This window comes from Mauremys reevesii, linkage group 1 (genome assembly GCF_016161935.1).
Source record: "Mauremys reevesii isolate NIE-2019 linkage group 1, ASM1616193v1, whole genome shotgun sequence".
NCBI lineage: Eukaryota > Metazoa > Chordata > Testudines > Geoemydidae > Mauremys > Mauremys reevesii.
Window position 1 is genome coordinate 13206252 of NC_052623.1, and position 18964 is coordinate 13225215.

General features: G+C 54.3%; 1 protein-coding gene across 2 annotated transcripts; it reads left to right on the top strand.

Moving 5' to 3' along the window:
* The first annotated feature begins 320 nt into the window (after positions 1-320).
* On the top strand, positions 321-10450 carry LOC120395997 (folate receptor alpha-like). Of its 2 annotated transcripts, none has more exons than XM_039520864.1 (5): positions 321-450; positions 2185-2326; positions 4631-4819; positions 5609-5744; positions 7887-10450. In XM_039520864.1, the coding sequence occupies exons 2-5, from the start codon at positions 2189-2191 to the stop codon at positions 8162-8164; spliced, it is 741 nt and encodes a 246-aa protein (XP_039376798.1). In that variant the 5' UTR covers positions 321-450; positions 2185-2188; the 3' UTR covers positions 8165-10450. The 2 variants fall into 2 exon arrangements, with proteins under 2 accessions (XP_039376798.1, XP_039376789.1); XM_039520855.1 differs by having other exon boundaries at positions 422-517.
* The last annotated feature ends 8514 nt before the right edge of the window (positions 10451-18964 follow it).

An 18964-nucleotide genomic window follows, 5' to 3' on the forward strand; every position in this document is an offset into this window, starting at 1 on the left:
GTTTTTTTAAATATTTAAGAAGCTTCATTTAAAATAAAATTAAAATGCAGAGCCCCCCGGACCAGTGTCCAGGACCTGGGCAGTGTGAGTGCCACTGAAAATCAGCTCGCGTGCTGCCTTCGGCACACGTGCCATAGGTTGCCTACCCCTGTTCTAATCCTTGTCCAGGGCTTGGTCAGACATCTGACCTTTGAGATGAAATCCTTGATTGTCTTCTTAACATGGGACTAAGCTGCCCTGCAGCAAACCCACAGAGCTCTTTGACTGTTACAAAAACTGCTAATTTACAGGTACCGAGCACTGGTTACAATTAAGCCTCATTAACCCGGTTGTGTGGAGGGGTTGACACCTGTGGTTAAAGGACTTGACTATTAAAGCTGACTCCAGAAGCCTGGCTGCTGTGGTGAGCACTTGCTTGAAGCAGCAGTGAAGGGCCCTTTTTATAGTAAGGTATGGGCAGGTTATGTTTTTCTGTTGTGATATGGGCTGGCTGGTGTCCAGGTGTCAATGTGATTAGGTTTGTAACTGCTGTTTGTTTCTAGAGGGGTGTGACCCATGTCTGCCTTGTATGTGGGCTGGGTGCACAGGTAGTGTTTGGGGGGGGATCTGCTTCTATAAAAACTGCAGTAGCAGAACCTTGTTTCTAGGTATTATCCTAGAAACACAGAAAGTGGAGGAAACCCCTTGGTCCAAGGTGGGAAGAAGAGATTTAACAAGAGGGAATGAGGGAGGAGATTTGATAATCAAATAGAAATTGGAAGCTAGCACCAGGCCTCTTACTAAGGCCTGGAAAAGCCCCATGTCAGGGGTGGCAAGTCCAGTGACCTGAAATTGACAGAGTCATTCCTGTTTGTCTCCTGAGACCAGGTGTTGTTGGGCTGTGAGTCTGCTCTTGTAGCCTGTGATCCAGGCAGCCCAAGGTTGTGGTGTTGTGTATCTGGCCACCCTGCCCCAGCTAACTGGAGGTAACCAGACAGCTGTGACCTAGCCTCCTCAGACTCCCTATTGGAAGAACCCAGAACTAACAAGGGGGGCAGAGATAAGACCTAACAGGGAGTCTAATCTCATGCTGTGGTTCCAGCATGGAAGCCTGCTGGTGGGGTTAGTGGTGCTGGCTGGCTAGGGTCAAGCTCAGTGGTCACTGCTGACTCTCTGGCTAAGGCTCAGATGAGGGAACCGGTAGACAGTGTCTGGTTCTGTACCCTTGGCTAATACCAAGGGTGTAGCATGAATGCACCCATGGGTGGCTGTAGGGAGCTTGTAGCTAGGGTGGAAACCAGCATAACCCTGAGGCAAGACACTGGGAGCTCTGCTCAGAGCTCCTTGCAAGACAAAGCAGCCACCCTGGGGTGGGGGTTTGGGGAAGTGCCTGCCCCAGGCTGCCTAGGTGGGATGTTTAGAGGCTAAAAGCTGCTGTAGAGCAGGAGGCTTTGCGGTCGGTCTCTCTCTCTCTCTCTCTCATGCAGGGGTAGCAAGTTTGTATAAATTATGGTGGTGCCCACAATGCCCAGAGTCTGCCCCTGCCTAAGGCTCTGGGAGGGAGTTTGGGTGGGGGGAGGAGGTCTGGGGTGCAGGCCCTGGGCTGGGGATTGGGATGCAGGCTCGGGGGAGGGGGGGTGCTTACCTGTGGCTCCTAGGCAGGGTGGGCCAAGGGGCCTCCATGTGTGGCTACCCCCAGGCACTGCCCCTGCAGCTTCCTATTGGTTGCAGCTTGGGGTGGGAGCTGTGTGTGTAGACACAGACACCCCCCGCCCCGCCAAGAGGCCCACAGCCATGGAGCAGAGCAGCTTTCTGCCTGCTCATGCCCCACTGCACTGCCAGTGGTGGGTGGGGGGCTGTATTAAATTGCCCAGGGGACATGTGGGGGAAATGCCTGGGGGTGGAGGCAGGGCCAATGGAGAGACCCAGCCTCGGATGTCGCTGAACCTGCTGCCTCTGTGCCTAGGTGGAATGTTTGGCAGGCAAAAGCTGCCAGCAGAGCAGGAGGCTTTGTGGTCTCTCTCCTGGGTCTCTGCAGAGCACCAGTCTCAGCAGCAGGCCAGCACTGCTGTTCTTGCCTGGGATCCCCTCTTGTGCGCTCAGAGCTATGTGCACAGGCATGTCCATAAAGGCAGCCAGGCCACATCTGGGCAGCTGCTCTAACATGTCTTCTCTTCTACCCCCACCCCCTGGCTCTGGCTGCAGGGAGATGGCAGCGCGGTGGGCCGTGCTGGGGCTGTTGGCTGCCTGCGTGGCCAGTGCTGCGAAGGAATCTGTGCTGAATGTGTGCATGGACGCCAAGCACCACAAAACCAAGCCAGGCCCGGAGGGGGCGCTGCATGGCCAGGTACGCTCTTGTCCTACTGACACGTCAGTCCCATCCCGGACCCCTTGGAGCTTTGGGTGAGGAGTAACTGAGTCACCTGGGCCTGCCATCCCTTCCAGTGCAGGCCTGTTCCTTACACAGGTTCTCTGGGGCCGTGGAGGACTGCAGTGCAGGGAGCTGGAGGTGTTTGCAACACACCAAGAATTGCAGTTTCTCTCACAGCTCTAGGAGGCTGAAGCAGGTTGGGTCGTGGCACCAACATCCTTGGGCTGGCAAGGGAGACCCAGCTCTCTGGCCAGGACTGGCTCTAAGCACCAGCAAACCAAGCATGTGCGTGGGGATGGCGCAATTTCAGGGGCAGTGTTGTTGGGGTGGGGGGTTGGGGCAGCAAAAAACCTAGAGCTGGCCCTGTCTCTAGCAGCAGCGAAGCAAACCAGGCTACTTCGGCCTTCCAAAAAGAGGCCTGTCCCTTGCTGGTGCCCTAGGGAAGGGCTCGGACTGACGCAGAGGGCCGGGGAGCCAGGACTCCTGTGCTGCTGTCCAGCTCTGCCACTGATTCTGTGGGTGGACTTGGATATGTCCCTGTTATTTCACAAGAATAAACTGGCCCAAGTATCTGGTGTTAACAGAGGTGCTGGGACTAGGGGTGCAGGGCTGGTTCTGCAGCACCCCCTGGCTTGAAGTGGTTTCCATCATACACAGGGTTTACAGTTTGGTTCAATGGCTCTCAGCACCCCCACTACACAAACTGTTCCAGCACCCCTGGGTGTTAACATGGCCCTGTCACTGTATAACCATTTTAAATGTGGTTTGGGGTTCTCAGTACAAAGACCTCAGCTTGCTTAGGATCATGGTGACAGCCACCATTACGAAGATCTTTAGGTGGGAAGGTTCCCACCTTCCTAATGGCTGGTAACTGCACCCCTGAGGCCCTGTCCCTTCTCTGCTCTCCCCCTGCCAAGTTTAAAAAAAACAAAAACCCACAGATGTCAGGGCTTGTCCGGGTGCCATTTAACACACAAGCCGAAACCCAGATTGTCTGGGTTAAAACTGGACAGGTGGCAACAGTGTCTCTCCCCTGCTGTCTGGAGGATAGGAGATGGTGGTAACCATCTTCTGAGAGAAGAGGGGTTAATAGAAGTGATCTGACTTAACGGCTCCAGATCATATGTCCTAGAAGACAAAACTAGACCAATCCATGCAGGGGCAGAGAAGATCTGTATCTGGTGCTGACTCTGAAGCTGCCTATCCTCTGCAACCTCACTGCCAGAGACACCAGCCCAGCATGTGGTCTGATCAGCTGTTCCAAAACCCAGCAAATCTGCATCCCCACCAGGTGCTGCCTTCCTGGTCCCAGGCTCCTGGCAGTGCTGCAGGATATAGGCTTGGTGGGGAAAGCCAGACTTTCCTTGAACAGGAGGCAAAGGGAGGGAGAGGAAAGCAGACTGAAGGTTGAGGAGGAAAGTGGGAAGTGGAGGGGCAGGGTGACAGCAGGAACCAAAGTCAGGAGTGAGCTGGAGCCAGTGAAGGTGGTGACATCAGGTGGGTCTTGCTGTCTAGCCCAGGCTGGTAAGAAGATCTTCTAGGATTGGGACAAGGAAGGTGACCCAGCAGATTGCAAGAGAAGGTGGGGGCAGCAGCCATGTCCTTCCTTTCCTCCCCCTCTCCCAGACAGCAGTCAGTCCAATCTTCCTCCCAAAGTCCTTGCATGTTTGGGCTTCTGGGGGGGGGGGTGTGTGGAGTGGGTTTTTTTTAAACCCCACCCAAAAAAGGGGGTGTGGGGGCAGACCATCCCATCCCATTTTGTTCACTGGCTACACACATTACCAACAATCCAATTTAGTTCAGCTTTCTAGTTCCACATCTCTCAACTGGAGGCTCATGTTGAAGTGGTGCCTTATCACTAGGAGGCTTTTTCATTTGGACAAATTCAGTCTGTCTCCTCTTTGCACCCTCTTCCCCATTCCCCACTTACCCAGCATCCCACAGAGGAGATCACAATTGGGGTTGGGGGCGCGGGGGTTAGATCTGGAGGGCCTAATGAAACCTCATTTATCAGCTCGGTGGCTGCCCCCCCTGCTCCCAGTCTGTAGCTTCCCCACTTCACAGCATTTAGTAGTTTAAAGATCTCCCAGCACTCAGCAAAAAAGCATCTCTGCCCTTCAATCCCTGGTCCTTAGCCATGGCCCTACCAGTGCTGATACCAGAGCAGTCCCACGAGGCACCACTAGAGGCCGGGGATGCTGCTGCATCCACAGCATCCTGTCTGCCCCCCGGGCGAGCTGCTGAAATCCCCTGTGCACCCGTCTCTCGCTGTGTTCGCAGTGCGCCCTGTGGAAAGACAACGCCTGCTGCACGGCCAACACCAGCACAGGGGCCCACCAGGACCAGTCCTACCTGTACAACTTCAACTGGAACCACTGCGGGGTGATGCCAGAGATGTGCAAGCGGCACTTCATCCAGGACACGTGTCTGTACGAGTGCTCGCCCAACCTGGGGCCCTGGATCGACCAGGTCAGGGGGCGTTGGGGCTGGGCACTGGGGTGGGGGAGAAGGCTGGCTTGGTGCATGGGCTCACGGCTCCCTCTAGTGGCAGGTCCTAACAGTTCACTCTCAAGCACCACAGAGTTGCTCCTTCGGCTTGTGCAGTCAGGGCTTGTGCTTTCTGTGCCAAAGGCCCCAGGTTCAATTCTCCACTGGCAGCTGGTGTCCCCGTATCCAGCCAGGGCCCATTACACGTGGGCAGGACAATCCCCACAAAGCGTCTGGAGGCTGCACTGAACAGCTCCTTATCTTCCCTCCCCAGGCAGTGCCCCTGGGGTCCTGCCATCCCCCTGCTGTCTAGGGCTCCAGAGAGCCCAGCACCAATGCTGAGCTCTGCCAAATGCCCCCAGCTTGGCTGGTGTCTCAGTGGGACTGATGCTGCCTCCGTCCTGGGGTGAGGTGGGTTCATGCAGGGTGTTTGCTGTGGAGGCAACAGCACAGATCACAGGGCTCTGCAGTAAACCCAGGATCTCTTCCCTGGACACCGAGCTGGCCTGCCCATCGCCTGGGTGGGCTGCATGGGACGCCTGTTGGGCTGTGGATGTTGCTGTTCAGGTTTGCAGGGAGGCTGCTGAGGAACTCCCTTCCCCTGGGGACTGGGCCTGCTTCTGCTGGGACTCACATTGGCTCCATTCAGTGGTGCTGGATTGGGGGGTGGGGGAGCATATCTCTGACCCCTGCTCAGTGGGGAGGCTGATGTTCCCCCCTGGGAGGAGCCCAGAGCTGCCCCCAGATGCTCACAGCCCTGTGTCCCGCCAGGCGGATAACAGCTGGCGCCGGGAGAGGATCATCAACGTGCCGCTGTGCAAGGAGGACTGCGAGCTGTGGTGGGAGGCCTGCAAGGACGCCGTCACCTGCAAAGAGAACTGGCACAAGGGCTGGAACTGGACCTCAGGTCAGTGAGCTGCTGAGAACAAACCCACCACCCCACTCTGTGCTGCAGGGTGGAGCCAGGCTGCTGCAGCGGGGGGGGGGGGATGGGGAGGGGTCAGACCTTGCTGTACAGGTGCAGGGCTGGTTTGGTGGCCCAGGAGCTGGAGGAGGGGCTCCCACCTCTCCCTGCCCCTTGATGGCAGCAGCCCTCTGACTAGCTACAGACCCTAGGTGGGGGCTCAGAGGAGCACCCTGGGAGTGAGGGGCTGGGGCCTGTAGTCTCCTCTGTTCTCTGCGCTGTCCCTGGTTTGGGTCAGGCTGGGGACACATAGTGTCCAGTGAACCTGGGGCATCTTCAGCAGTGGCAATGGTGCCCATGCTGGAGCCAGAGGCCAGGAAATCTGCTCACCCAGGAGGCAGAACTGCCCAGCAGGTGGCTGTGTGGCTCTGGGGCCTTCCTCCCCAAGGTGAGTGGGTGTGTGGTGCCCCTCTACTCACCAATATCCCCTGCCTCCAAAGTGGGTCCAGGTCCTGGAGGCAGCCACAGCAGCAGAGTCCCAGGGGCAGAGCCGTAGAGGGTAAAATGGGGCTCCCCGTGATGTGCAGAAGTTGCTGGCAGGAGCCCTGGACTCAGCTCTGTGCTGTGAATGCCCATGTACCTTCAGTGGGCGGAGGAGTGAATGGGGCTCAGAGCCTAGGCTGGAGCAGTGGCAGATGATGCCCAGAGGAAGAGTGGCCCAGTGCTTAGAGCCTGTGACTTGAGATCTGCTTCAGTTCCCTGCTATTGACTGTAGAGGGTGGCCACTGTCTGACAACACTCCTGGCTCTCAATGTTCAGGAGGCCAAATAAGCAAACCGAGCAAATACCTGGTCACAACCAATCCTGCACCTTGGCAGGGGGTCAGACTAGGTCACCCTTGTGGTTCCTTCTAAAGACCCCAGTGCAATACAATCTGGCTTTGCAGGAGTAGGTAGAATGTCACTTTTTTTTGTTTTTATGCAACATGTCCACTTTGGCAGAAGGTGTGTGGAGTTAAACCAGTGATTCTCAAACAGGGGTATATGCCCCCCTGGGGGCACGCAGAGGTCTTCTGGGAGTACATCAACTCCTAGTATTTGTCTAGTTTTACAACAAACAGCATAAAAAGCCCTAGTGAAGTTGGTATAAACTAAAACTTCAGACCATGACTTATTTATACTGGTCTATTGTACTTGCATTTCAGTGCATAGCCTACATTCCAATCGAGTTTTTATGGTTGGTAAAAATGAGTCAGCAGTTTGTACATGTGCTGTGACACTTGTGTATTTGTCTGACTTGGTAAGCAAGTAACTGAAGTGAAACTTGAAGGTACATGAGGCAAATCAGACTCTCCAGACAACTGTATCCCTGTCAATAGGTTGAGAGTCACTGATTTTTTTTTTTTTTTTTTGAACTACCTACACTTCCCGTGTGGCTTTACAAGTTACTAAACTCCCCACATGTGGCTAAGACCCAACCCACCAGGCTGTAACTCTTCCTTGGCTCGATGTCTCTTGCATACTGTGTTCAAGCCCAGTGGCCCATGACGCTAGCTGTACTGGGACCTAGACTGGATATAGTTTTGCCTTTTGACAAGTTCTCAATTAGCTAGTGCCACGGCTGAAGGCAGTTTTGCAAAGTGTTAAGATCCTGTATTGGCTAGCCCTGCTCTTCCATAGAGTCACTGTGTGACCACAATTCAGTCTGTGCCTCAGTTTCCCACTTGCGTACCGGGGAGAAGAGCACTGCCCTACCTCAGAGTTTCCTGAGGATAAATAAGCTACAGACCCTGGGGTGCTGGAGGGCTGGGAAGGATTAATGCCCATTGGCAGAATTGGGGACGGGGGGGACTAGCCCAGGGGAGCCCAGCTGGGGTAACTTCCTCATTCTTACTAGCCTCCATCTGTCTGTCCATCCCATCAGGGTGCCAGCCAGGGATCAAGCCAGCAGGTGAGTGACATGGCTACAAGCCCTTGAACTTCACCTCACAGGGAAGGACTTTCTCTCCCACAAGCCAGCTGGGCCATTGCCAGCTCAGCCCGTAGCCGGGGACTGGCGGATGCCTAGCAGCCAGAGAGGGGGGAGGCAGGCTAGCGGGAGTCCAGCCACAGCTTGCTCACTGCTGCCCTCTCTCTCCCTCTCCAGGGACCAACCGGTGCCCCCGTGGCTTCACATGCCAACCGTTCAAATACATCTTCCCCCGGCCGGCAGACCTGTGCGAGAAGATCTGGTCCAACTCGTACAAATACACCACGGAGCACTGGGGCAGCGGGCGCTGCATCCAGATGTGGTTTGACCCTGCCAACGGGAACCCCAATGTGGCCGTGGCCAAGTACTATGCCCAGAACGGGAAAGACGCCTCTCCTGTGCCATGGGCTGTCCTGCTGCTGCTGCTGCCTGCTGCTCTCCTGTCCCTGCTCTGAGCATCCAGAAGCCTCTGGCAGCTCCACTGGCTTATACAGGAAATATTTCCGCTCGGGGCACAGGGTGTGTTTGCCCTGCAGGCCTGTTTTGGGCTCTGGCCAGCAGATTCAGGATTTTGTCTGGCTACTGCTAACCCTGACAAGACACGATAGAACCAGATTAGTCCCACAACTCCCTTCCCCTGTGACTGTCCCTCTGATCTTATTGTCTGTTCTCCTGCCACTCTCTCCCAGCGGGCTCTGGGGGAGATCCCTCCGTGTCCCTGGGGATCTGAGCTCTGTAACATGCAGTGACTCCCTAGCTGGGTGTATTTATTCTGTCAGGTTCCAGGGCAAGTCCCCTCTAATTATGGTGCCCTCAGCTACCTAGCTTCCTTGTCTGATCCCTGCCACCCTGCACTCGCTGGAAATACAGGGATCCCCTCCCCTGGCTCACAGCCTGCTCTGGTGTCTCTGCTTCAGCAGACTGGACACTCACATGGGACTCCAGTGCACCCCCCCCCCCCCCAAACTACACCCTGCCCTTTAAGGGTGAGCTGATGTGCAGCCACCACCACCCTTAAGCTCCTAGCTGCAGGGTTCTGCTGCCTAGTTGGAGCAGATGCATGGGGAGGGAGGGACCCCCCCTCAACTCCCCTGCTGTCAGAGCTCCCCCACCCCCTCTGTCCTGCCTGGCTCTGGTTTCCCAGCTGGGCTCTCAGCATGTGGTCAATGGGAAGTGCTGCCTGGCTTGGCAGGATGCTCCCAGCTCTAGCTCTTGCCTGGAGCTGGACTCCTGCTCTGCCTGGCCTCTAACCTGCTCCAGGACTAGCTGTGGCTGCACACCGTGCTCCCAGCGCTGGCTGCAGGCCCAGTGACCAGGGCCAGCCCCTAGCACCAGAGCAGAGCCTGGGCTCGCTGTCCTGCCCTTGTGCCCCTGAGCTGCAGGTGGGAACTGTCTGGAACTGAGACCTCCCAGCTTGTGAGAGAATCTGGCAAAATAAACTGTCCCAGCCTTGCTCTGTGCTTGTCTCCTCTTTGATAGACACGTCCTTCTGCTCGGTGCCCAGGGCTGCAGAGCTAGAGGTGGGCCCAGCCTGGGGCTCTCGGGTTGTCTGTGACCCAAACTGAGGGGGGAGCTGGGCCTGGACCCTCTGCTCAAACAGTGGCTGGGGGGTAGAGTGTGATCCCTGCACATGGGCCTGGCTCCAGTCTCTGCAAGCCCCCATGGGGGGCTCTGAATGCTTTGACTGCACGGGGGGCTGCAGAGCAGGGTCTGGGCACTGCAGGCAGCTGCAGCAGCCTCTCCTGCCTGGTGCTAGGAATTCATGCCATCTGGCCACTGCTGTCCTGCACCCAGGCACTGTAGCCTGCAGAGGACCCTGTGTGGGAGGATGCAGGGCCCAGTCTGATGCTCACTGCAATACTGGTATGAACTACTGCCTCCCGGTGTTGCTCTGGGTTCTGGCTGCTCAGGCGTAGGCCTGGGCTGCAGGCTCCCTGTCTAACGCCCCTTCTGGGGCAGCTGGCCTAGGGGGTCCCATTCCCTAGGCCCTACTCTGTCCTTCGTGCCCCTTCTTCCCACTCTGCCCCTGTGCCAGTTCCAAGAAGCCGCCCGTGGGCTCTGCACAGGGCCTGTGCTCTCAGGCCTTGTCCCCACAGCTGTTCAGGAGCAGCCCTGCCCACTGGCTCCCTGGGTGGACAAGGCCTGAGAGAGCCCAAGAAAGTCTCAATCTATGAGAAAAGACACTGGAATGCAAGTGTGTAGCCCTGTCATCTGCTCCTGCCCTCATTGATCTTCCCCCACTGGCTTGAATTTCAGCTCAGCCTGTAGCCAGGCTGGACAGAGACGCCTGGGTGTTCCTGCTGCTTGACAAAGTCAGACTGGAATTAAGGGGTCAGTGTTTAAGGGTGAGAGTAATTAACCCTTAGAAACAATTTCTTAAGTGCAGGGTGGATTCTCCCTTCCTGGTGCTGTTTTAAATCCTGCTGGGCTGGTTTCCTATGAGCTCTGTTCTTGCTCAGACCGGAATTACTCTGTGATGTGCTCTGGCCAGCATTAGCCGGGAGTCAGATGAGCTGGTCACAGTGGGCTTCTATTGATCCACTAGCAAGGCTGAGGTTGGCTCCTTCCTGCTGACCCCTTTGCTCAGCATAAGCAACATGCCAGGCTCTCCCTATAGGTTCCTCTGGGCCTGGCATCCTGCCCCCAGCCCAGCTGCTATCACTCACCCCAGGGCCCTTAGTGTATTGTTCAAATCAATCTCCCTACCCTGTGCAACTTTCACAGGGACCCGTCTCCAGCTACTGGAGCTGACTGGCTTCCTCAGTGAGCAGGGCCAGGTGGGGATGGGTGTGGGGCAGGCATCCCTTGCTCCGGCTCCAGCTCTCTTCATTCCAAAGCTCCTTTCCTGCCTCATCCCCCATCTCTGGCCCAGCCCTGCCTGAGCTGGGTAAATGGACCAGGTCCCACCCCACCACTGAGGCCCCTGACTCATCCCCAGCCCGCTGACCCTGAGCAGACCCTTGGGTGCTGCCCAGGCTCTCCTCTGAGGCCAAGAGGTGGCACTTTGTCCATGTGCATCCATCAGCCATGAACCCACAGCATCCTGCAGGCAGTAGCCATGGTGAGTCATGCAAGAGGCTCGTGGGCTGGGCCAGTCATCCCAGAGGAATGGGGCCCTCAGGGGGTGGGGGGCTGAGTATGCCCTGCATCCTGGGCTGTGCCCTTCTCAGGCTCCTTAGGCCATGCAGCAGGAGGAGCTTGGATCAGTCCCGAGAGGATGCGCTCAGTGAGAAGACCTGAGGAACAGCCTGCACCATCCATGCAATGGGACCTGCAGGCTGAGACACCAAAAATCCACTCCTGTTCTTAAAGGTAAATTTTATTAAGAACAAAAAAGAAGAAAAAACATCTGCAACTTAGGCTTTTGCTAGATTTTTAAAGAGCAATTCCAAAAATTAAGTACAGAGAATAGCTTTCTTGGGGTGCAGTTTAAAGGTTACAAGCAAACAAAAGCACCTAGGGGTTAGCACAGAGGAGGTTCACAAGCCGAAATAAACCTGATTGTATCTATTTAAATGCCCTGTCCCAGTGAGTCCTTCTAGGTGTGGAAAATGAATTTTCATACCTGGTTCAAGCCTTACGCAGCATTGCTGCTCCCTGTCACCGTCTCTGGAGAACCACAGACAAAGGCAAAGTTTCTTTCCCAATTTTAAATAGTTCTACCTTCCCATTGGCTCTTTTGGTCAGGAGCCCACTCGTTTTCTTCAACTGGGGGACTTTTTAACCCTTTACAGGTAAAGCAAGCAGAGAACAGCTACCATGAGGGATTTGACAGCTGCTGGCTGGCTGGGTGTCCAGGGAGCTACTCCTCCCCCACATCATTTATCACACATGCCTTGTTAGGTATCAGGAGAAAGATTACAATCTGCTGAAAGCCATCTCTCTATCCATATATGTGTATCCCTAATGCATATGAAGTTATGAGAATTGTGTCGTATGGTTGTCACTAAAACATGCTGTAAGCTGGGGGAATCAGCCGGATATTAGCTTCCCCAGAGGCAACAAGAAGCCTGGTATATATTAATTTCTTTGTTAAATTGACACTCATATAAGCTTTCAGCATCCAGCAGGCATAATTGGACACTGCAAGACAGAGGTTCCTAGGGTTGTGTCTGGGACCGGAGATACTGGCTAGTGTCATACAGTTGCACAATCCAAGAAGCAGTTTACATGCCAGAGGCTGTACGTGAACAGCCCGGGAGTGGGGTTCTCACAGCAGAGCAGGGTAAGGCTGGCTCCCAGAGTCGAGGATTGGAGTGACCTAGCAGATCACCGGTCCACAGAACACCAGGGGAACATCACAATCGCTGCACCGTGCGGTGGTGTCTCATTGTTCCCTTGCGCTCCCTGCCGATCTCTCTGGGGCACTTCTTGTCTTATCCTTAGACTGTCACCTCTTTGGCCAGAGACCCCCAGCGCCTGGCAGAGTGGGGGGCCTGGTCCGTGGCTGGGGTTTGGAGCTGCTGCAGGAATACAACTAGCATTAAAATAGCTGCGAAGGGGTGGGAGCGATATTGTGCCTCTCAGACAATGGAGAAGCTCATACATTTTAGTCTGTTTGTTGACAAACTGGAGCCAGTCTTATTCTTATAGACTGATAGGTTTATGGTCACCAGGAACCACTGTGATTAGCCACTCTGATCTCCTGCATCACGCAGGCCAGAGAACCTCACCTAGTGATTTCTGCCTCGTCCCTGTAACTTGTGGTTGAGATGCTCTGTTTTATCTGGGCCATTCACACCCTGCCCATCAGCACGGCCTCTGGGAGCCCTACAGCACCTATCAAGCGCCAATGCCAGGCTCTCTTGCTTGCCCTGCCCGGGGGTGCTGCATTGTTTTTCTACAGCTCTGTGTCAAGAACCAGCCTCTCCTGTGGTGTTGAGTCAAACAGCCCCCGGCAGTCTAAGGCCTGGTCTCCACTCTACAGTTAGGGCGACAGTGGTAGGTTGCTTGGGGGTGTGAAAAAACCACCCCCCTGGCCGATGGAGCTCTGCCGACCTCACGCGAGGGCTAGGCACAGCTGGGGGAATGGAGGAACGCGCCGTCGAGGGCGGGAGTGTTCCTACAGTGCTGGGAAAACCCGTCCGTGGGGGTGTGCTGCGGCTCCGCTACAGGGCTCTCCTGGCACAGATACGGCGATCTAGCTACGCCCCGTACTGCAGCCACACCCTACGTCTGCCACACGACCCCAGCTCCCTTCCTCACCCCGATCTGTGATCTCGCCAAACGACAGCGGCGGGCCGTTCGATGAAGCCGGCTTGCCATAAAAGCTCATGTCCTGGCGCTAGTGACGCTTCTGGGGCAGCACCGTCAGCTCAGAGAGGAGCAACACACGGAAACGGGGCTGGAGAGCGTGACCGAGGGGAGCTCAGAAGCGCTAACCCGTGACCTGCGGGCACCGAGGAAGGCTGAAGAGCACTGGCCTGACCTTGTGGATCTCGCCCTCTTCATCAGCTGCTCCACATCAGGTAGCAGGACAAGATCAGAAATAAGGTGATTCGAAACAAGCTCCGCCACCTCCTCCCTTGGCACTGGCGGGGGTTTCGGCAGCTCTCTTGCTATGGACACTGTCAGGCTGGAAGACAGGCGGATGCTTTACAGGTAAGATCATGATGATATGAAAATGAAGAATAAGGGGGTTACAGAACACTCCGGCAAGGTATAGAATGTCCCAGGGATTCTGAAATCAAAGTCTTCACGGAAACATTTCTCTTTCTTCTGAGCTTGCTGGTGTGTAGGGTCACTCTGGACAGGTACCCACTAGTTTATTATTGTAGGGTCTTGTGGAAGTTTGGGGGCTTCGCTCAGTGGTTTGTTATGGTAGGGTTGGTCGGGGCCTGTGCCCTCTAGTTTGTTTTTGTACGGCCGGGCAGGGGCTGCATAGAATCATAGAATTGTAGGACCCGAGGGGATCTCAAGAGATGGTCCGGTCCAGTCCCCGGTGCTCATGGCAGGGGGCTGGTTTGTTATCATAGAGTCACGCTAAGGCTGGGCACGCTGGTTGTTACTGTATAGTCAGTCTGGTCCTGTGCATGCTAGTTTGTTTTTGTAGGGTTGCTCTTGATATGCACTGGGCCGCACATACTGGTGTGTTCTTGTGGGGTCACTCTGGGCGAAGTATTGTGGGCTTTCCTGGAATGAGCACTGGGCTGTGGTGACACAGCGGCTCCTTGTTCTTTGCAAACAACTCCCACCTCAGACCGACAAACTCAGTGCACCACACACCCGTCTTGCAGGGTATGTACCCAGGCAGAGTAACATGCAAGGTATCTAGAGAAAGCTCCTGACTCATCAAGGCTCACGATCAATGCAAGATGTATGGCTGGGTAATAGCGAAGGAAGAATGTGTTGATGTGCTTTATGGACGTGGAGGAGAAGTTCATCACCAGGGGATAGTGTGTCTCTGTGATGGCCCATTCCAGCTGCAGGGAGTCATGCTACATCCCCGGCTAACCGGGGCAGGAATGCCAGGGCTCCGTTGTCCAGCCTGGCTCCATCCCAAGATTATCAATGGAAACTCTCAAAGAAAACTGCAAACCTTCGGCACCACTTGGAGGTGAAAATGGAACATTACAAGAGACAGGGGATCTTCCTGCCTGTGAACAGAGCCCAAAGGCTGTTCCACTATAACACGGGAGGTGGTCCCGATCCTTTCACTAAGGATGCAGACCTCTTGGCGGGTGGGGGTGTTCTCATGAAAAATGGGATCCTGGCTCCTGTGAAGCCAGCCGGCTCCACAACAGAGTGAAAGGTGAGAGGGAAACCTACTGTATTAGCCAGGCAGGGGAGCTATCGGTAAGTGTAGGCCCAGGTTCGTGTTTCAGGATTTTGTTGTGTCTGGGAACAATTTGTTTCCAGGGCTCTCGCTCATTTCCAGTAGAATCTCTATATTTTCTTAAACAAACTTTCCTTTGTTTGCTGACAGGTGCTGTGCAGTTTACAGGTGCGGTGATAACTGGGGGGTGCACTGCTCCTTGGGGGGGCAGGAGAGGTGGGATTTCTGTGAGGCGCCAGGGAGTGGGTATCGCAGGGCAACGATCCAAAGGTACTCAGGGCCTGGGGTGCACCCGGTGCTAACCTGCAAGGCGAAGCCAGGCCTGGCCTAGCCCAGAGGAGAGCGCTTGAGTGGCTGACAGGCCGGTGGTGTTCAGGAGCTGACATCCAGCCACCCTGGGCAAGCGCCCTCTCGCTAGGGGCAGGGGGTAACCAGGTGACCCTCAGTCCTGGGTGCCCCAAGAACCATCCCGGCTCTATGCACCGCTTCGTTATTGTAGGGTCGCTCTGGGGAGGCCCCCACTCATTTGTTATTGGAGCTTCCATTCCTCCCTCTGCCTCCTGGGAGTGCCTCTCTCCGGCAAGCTCTCGCACACGTTCCCAAGCCACGGCTCACGCCCGCCAGGCCCCTGCCCCGCTTGTTCCCAGGGAGGCGGAAAGCTCAGAGGAAGTCGCAGTGACCCTACTTCCTTTTCCCGCGAGGAGATCTGCAGTGCTGCAGCTGCCTAGCTCGGTCTTAGGCTGGAGCTGGTGTCTAAAATCCCCTGTGCAGCTCCCCCATCCGAGCGGGGATTCGCTCGAGTGCTCCCTGCAGCTGCGGCTTGTGAAATTCTGCCTTCCTCTTTCTCCCCGGCCTTCATTTACATGCTGCACGGCTGGGCGCAGGCTGCTGTCCCTGGGGACGAGGCTAGAGGACATGAAGAGATACAAGCCAGCGCCCTTAGGCGGCCTCACATCTCTTCGCCACCGAGCGACACTGTCTCCAGTAGGCCAGGGTGGTGCCCTGCAGGGCCGGGCAGGAGACCTGCACTCAGCCCTCGGTCCGTGCCCGGCACAGGCTGGGGCAGCGCACCCTGCGCTTCAAGCCATGCGTGGGCGTGCATTGCTGGTGTGGGCGGGCTGGCCCACTGCACTGCTAGGGTGGGGCTACCCGGCACTCAGAGACGTGACTGCAACACATGGAGACTCCCCCGCTCCCCCAGCCAGCTTTGATCTGGCCAGCTCCCAGCACAGCAGTAACACTGGCACTGAAGCTGCCCGCCCAGGGCCTGGGTACCTGCTTGAGTGGCCTGGGCACGTACTAAGCTAGATCCACGCTAGCTCGGGTACGTGTACACGCAGTCACACCTCCTGACGGCAGCGTAGACGTACCCCTAGTGCGGACGCGGCTTATACTGGCAAAGCGAATGGGGATAAAGCTTCGTCAGCCCTCCCCAACCTCCCCCATACAAAACAATCTATACAGGCAAAAGTGCAGCTTTGCCAGTATAAGTGTGTCTACACTAGGGATCAGGTCAGGGACCAAACCCCTGCCCCACACAGCTATGTGTACAGTGTAGACCTGGCCTCATTCACTGCTACTGTAATCGGGTGTAATTGCATTAACTCCACTGGGGTTCCAGCCCCATCTCCCTATGCCTGGAAGAGGGGTGGCATCAAGGGCCAGGACTCATCAATCAGCTGTGACACTCTCCCTCTGATTGGGAGTCAGCATGGGTGGGGGAGGCCCCTCCAGGGCTCTTCAGTTGGGGAGGGGAGGTCATCGGAGATCCAAGAGGTACAGAACCCCTGGGGAGCTGATTCCCACTTCCATGCACCCTGCCGAGCTGGGGTGGCTTCCCTTCTCCCTCCCTGGGGTGAAGTTCTTTGCAGCAGGGGACGGGAAGGTTTTATGCCTCACGTGCAAGTCCACATCCTTATTGTGGGACAAAATGCAGCCCCCGCCCCTGGTTTGTATTGCAACAGGATTAAAGGGGCGGGTCTGTTTGTCGCTATAGAGCAGTGATAGGTAAGTGGTTTGCTTGCACTCTGGCCGATCTCCACAAGGTGCTGGGTTTGAATCCTGCCTCCAAGGCGATTCCCTAGCAGGAAGTGGCATGCCAGTGGGTGGCACCCTCCCTCCCAGCCAGTCCCAAAGCAATACCCCAACACGGTGCTTGAGGACGCCGTGCTGCTGGCAAAGTCTGGCCATTTAGGTGAGAGGCCAGTCCAAGGGCCTTGCCCACTTGTGGATTTTGTTATTAGCACCCGCCCTTCTGAAAGGCTGAGGACTGCCGTACCTGGGAACGCTTTCCGTACCAAGCCTGAGCTCCCCTGCTGCTTCGCACAAGAGAGAGCACATTAATTGTGGTATCCTCACTAAATTCCAACTCGGGCAATTACATTCCGTCACCCTAAATTCTTCTTGTAGTTTCAACTGGTGTTCGTCTTCACTTCCTGTCTCAAATGGTTGTGTGATGATCCTGTATTTTTTTAAACAAAGGGCAGGATCCCATGCACACTTCCCCACCCCTGAATCCCCCAGGAATCCTGGATTCCTCCAGGAATTAAACAACAATCTTGGAATATGTCCAACCAAAATTGGCAACCCAACCCCCAGGTTGCTCTGTCTTCTCGCTCTCCTAAGCTCCTGTGAGCCGTGACTGGCTTTATGTGAGCTGACCAGTCAAACTGATCAAACTTTTTCTCTCTAACCATTTTTTTTCAAGAAAAATAATTGTTTTCTCCATGTGGAAAGTTTGCCATGAAATGTTTGATTTTGAGAACTTTTTTGTGTAGGGTTTGTTTTTTGTTGGGGAAAAAACCACCTTTTTTGTTTGTTAATTTTGGGTAAAACTGAAAGATTTCAGCCACCAGAGCAAAAATTTTCAGTAAACCCACAAATGTTTGCCCAGCTAGCCAATTTTTTTTTAAAATTTGTTTGCCGTTTTTTGGCTTTTCAGTAAAATCCTGAGGAATTTGGAAAGAAGAATTTCAGGGAACACAATTTCTAAAATTTCATCAACATTTTTCATGGAGGAAATAAACCATTTCCTGCCAAGTTCTCTGCTACAGTGGTGAGCATGTTGTCAGCATTAAACAAATATGAAGTAAGTTTATTTAGCAGCATCTTGTGCCTCTAACCAAGCTCAGGGCCTATGACAGTTCCTATGATGAAGAGTTTGCGGTCTAACTAAACAAGCCAGAACTATTATCTTCCTTTTATAGAGGAGAAATCAAAGCACAGAGCTTAAGTGATTTGCCCAAAGTCCTGCAAGCAGTGGCTGGTGGGTGATAAACAGATTTCTAGGATCTGTACTTGCTACGGAAAAACCCAGAGTTTGAGTTTTTACAGAGAATTTTTCGTTTTTCCATTTTGTGAAAAGATAAACACATGTTGATTAGAACCCCATTTATCTGAGCCTCCAGTATCCGGCTCTTTGTATTAACAGAACCACCAGCTGCAACGGTCCCAGCCCCAGCCCTGGCGCTGTCAGCCCCAGGCGGCTGGTGGTTCTGTTAATACGGAGAGCTGGATAATGGAGGCTCAGATAAATGGGGTTCTACTAAGTTCAACGTTTTGTTTTAATCATGGAAAAATGTGGATTTTTATGGTCTTTTGATCAGAGAATGTTGGTTTTTTTTAATCATGGAAAACTAGGATCCCTGGTGATAAGCTGCAGCTGCAATCCACCCCAGAGGTGGCAGCTGCATATAGAACCTTTTAAATGGGATCCCTCCTGATGGAAGGTGCTACAAGGGAGACAAGGCAGGGGAAGTAATATCTGTTATTGGTGAGAGAGACCAGCTTTGGGGCTTACAGAGAGCTCCTAGATCTGTGCTAAAACATAAAGTATCATGGGGTAGCCGTGTTAATCTCTATCCACAAAAACAACACTGAGTCCGGTGGCACCTTAAAGACTAACAGATTTATTTGGACATAAGCTTTCGTGGGTAAAAACCCCACTTCTTCCGATGCATGGATTGAAAATTGCAGATACAGACATAACTATACTGGCACATGCAGTGAAGGGAGTTACCTTACAAGTGGAGAACTAGTGTTGACAAGCCCAATTCGGTCAGGGTGGATGTGGTCCACTCCCAATAATTGATGAGGAGGTGTCAATACCAAGAGAGGGAAAATTGGTTTTGTAGTGAGCCAGCCACTCCCAGTCCCTATTCAAGCCCAAATTAATGGTGTTAAGTTTGCAATTAAATGGTGGCTCTGCGGTTTCTCTTGGAGTCTGTTTATATATTTATGCCCATATCAGTCACTTTTCACTCCGTGCAGCTGAAGAAGTGGGGTTTTTACCCATGAAAGCTTATGCCCAAATAGAGCTATAAAGCTGGTGATTATCCCTTAAGCCATTTGTATAACCCCCCCAGTAAAAGAACCGAAGACCCAGGCACTGTCCCTTTAAGAGCAGCCACTAGTTGTCATGCAAGGCTGCATGAGGAAGTTTATTCATTACTTATTATGCCACTAGCTACATTTTTCCGCC

Excerpts from the sequence above, each read along its gene's own strand:
- LOC120395997 (XM_039520855.1), top strand. The coding sequence starts at position 453 with ATGGGCAGGTTATGTTTTTCTGTTGTGATATGGGCTGGCTGGTGTCCA. Across the intron at positions 518-2,184 it reads CCAGGTGTCAATGTGATTAG|GGAGATGGCAGCGCGGTGGG; the intron begins GTTTGTAACTGC and ends CTCTGGCTGCAG. Across the intron at positions 2,327-4,630 it reads AGGGGGCGCTGCATGGCCAG|TGCGCCCTGTGGAAAGACAA; the intron begins GTACGCTCTTGT and ends CTGTGTTCGCAG.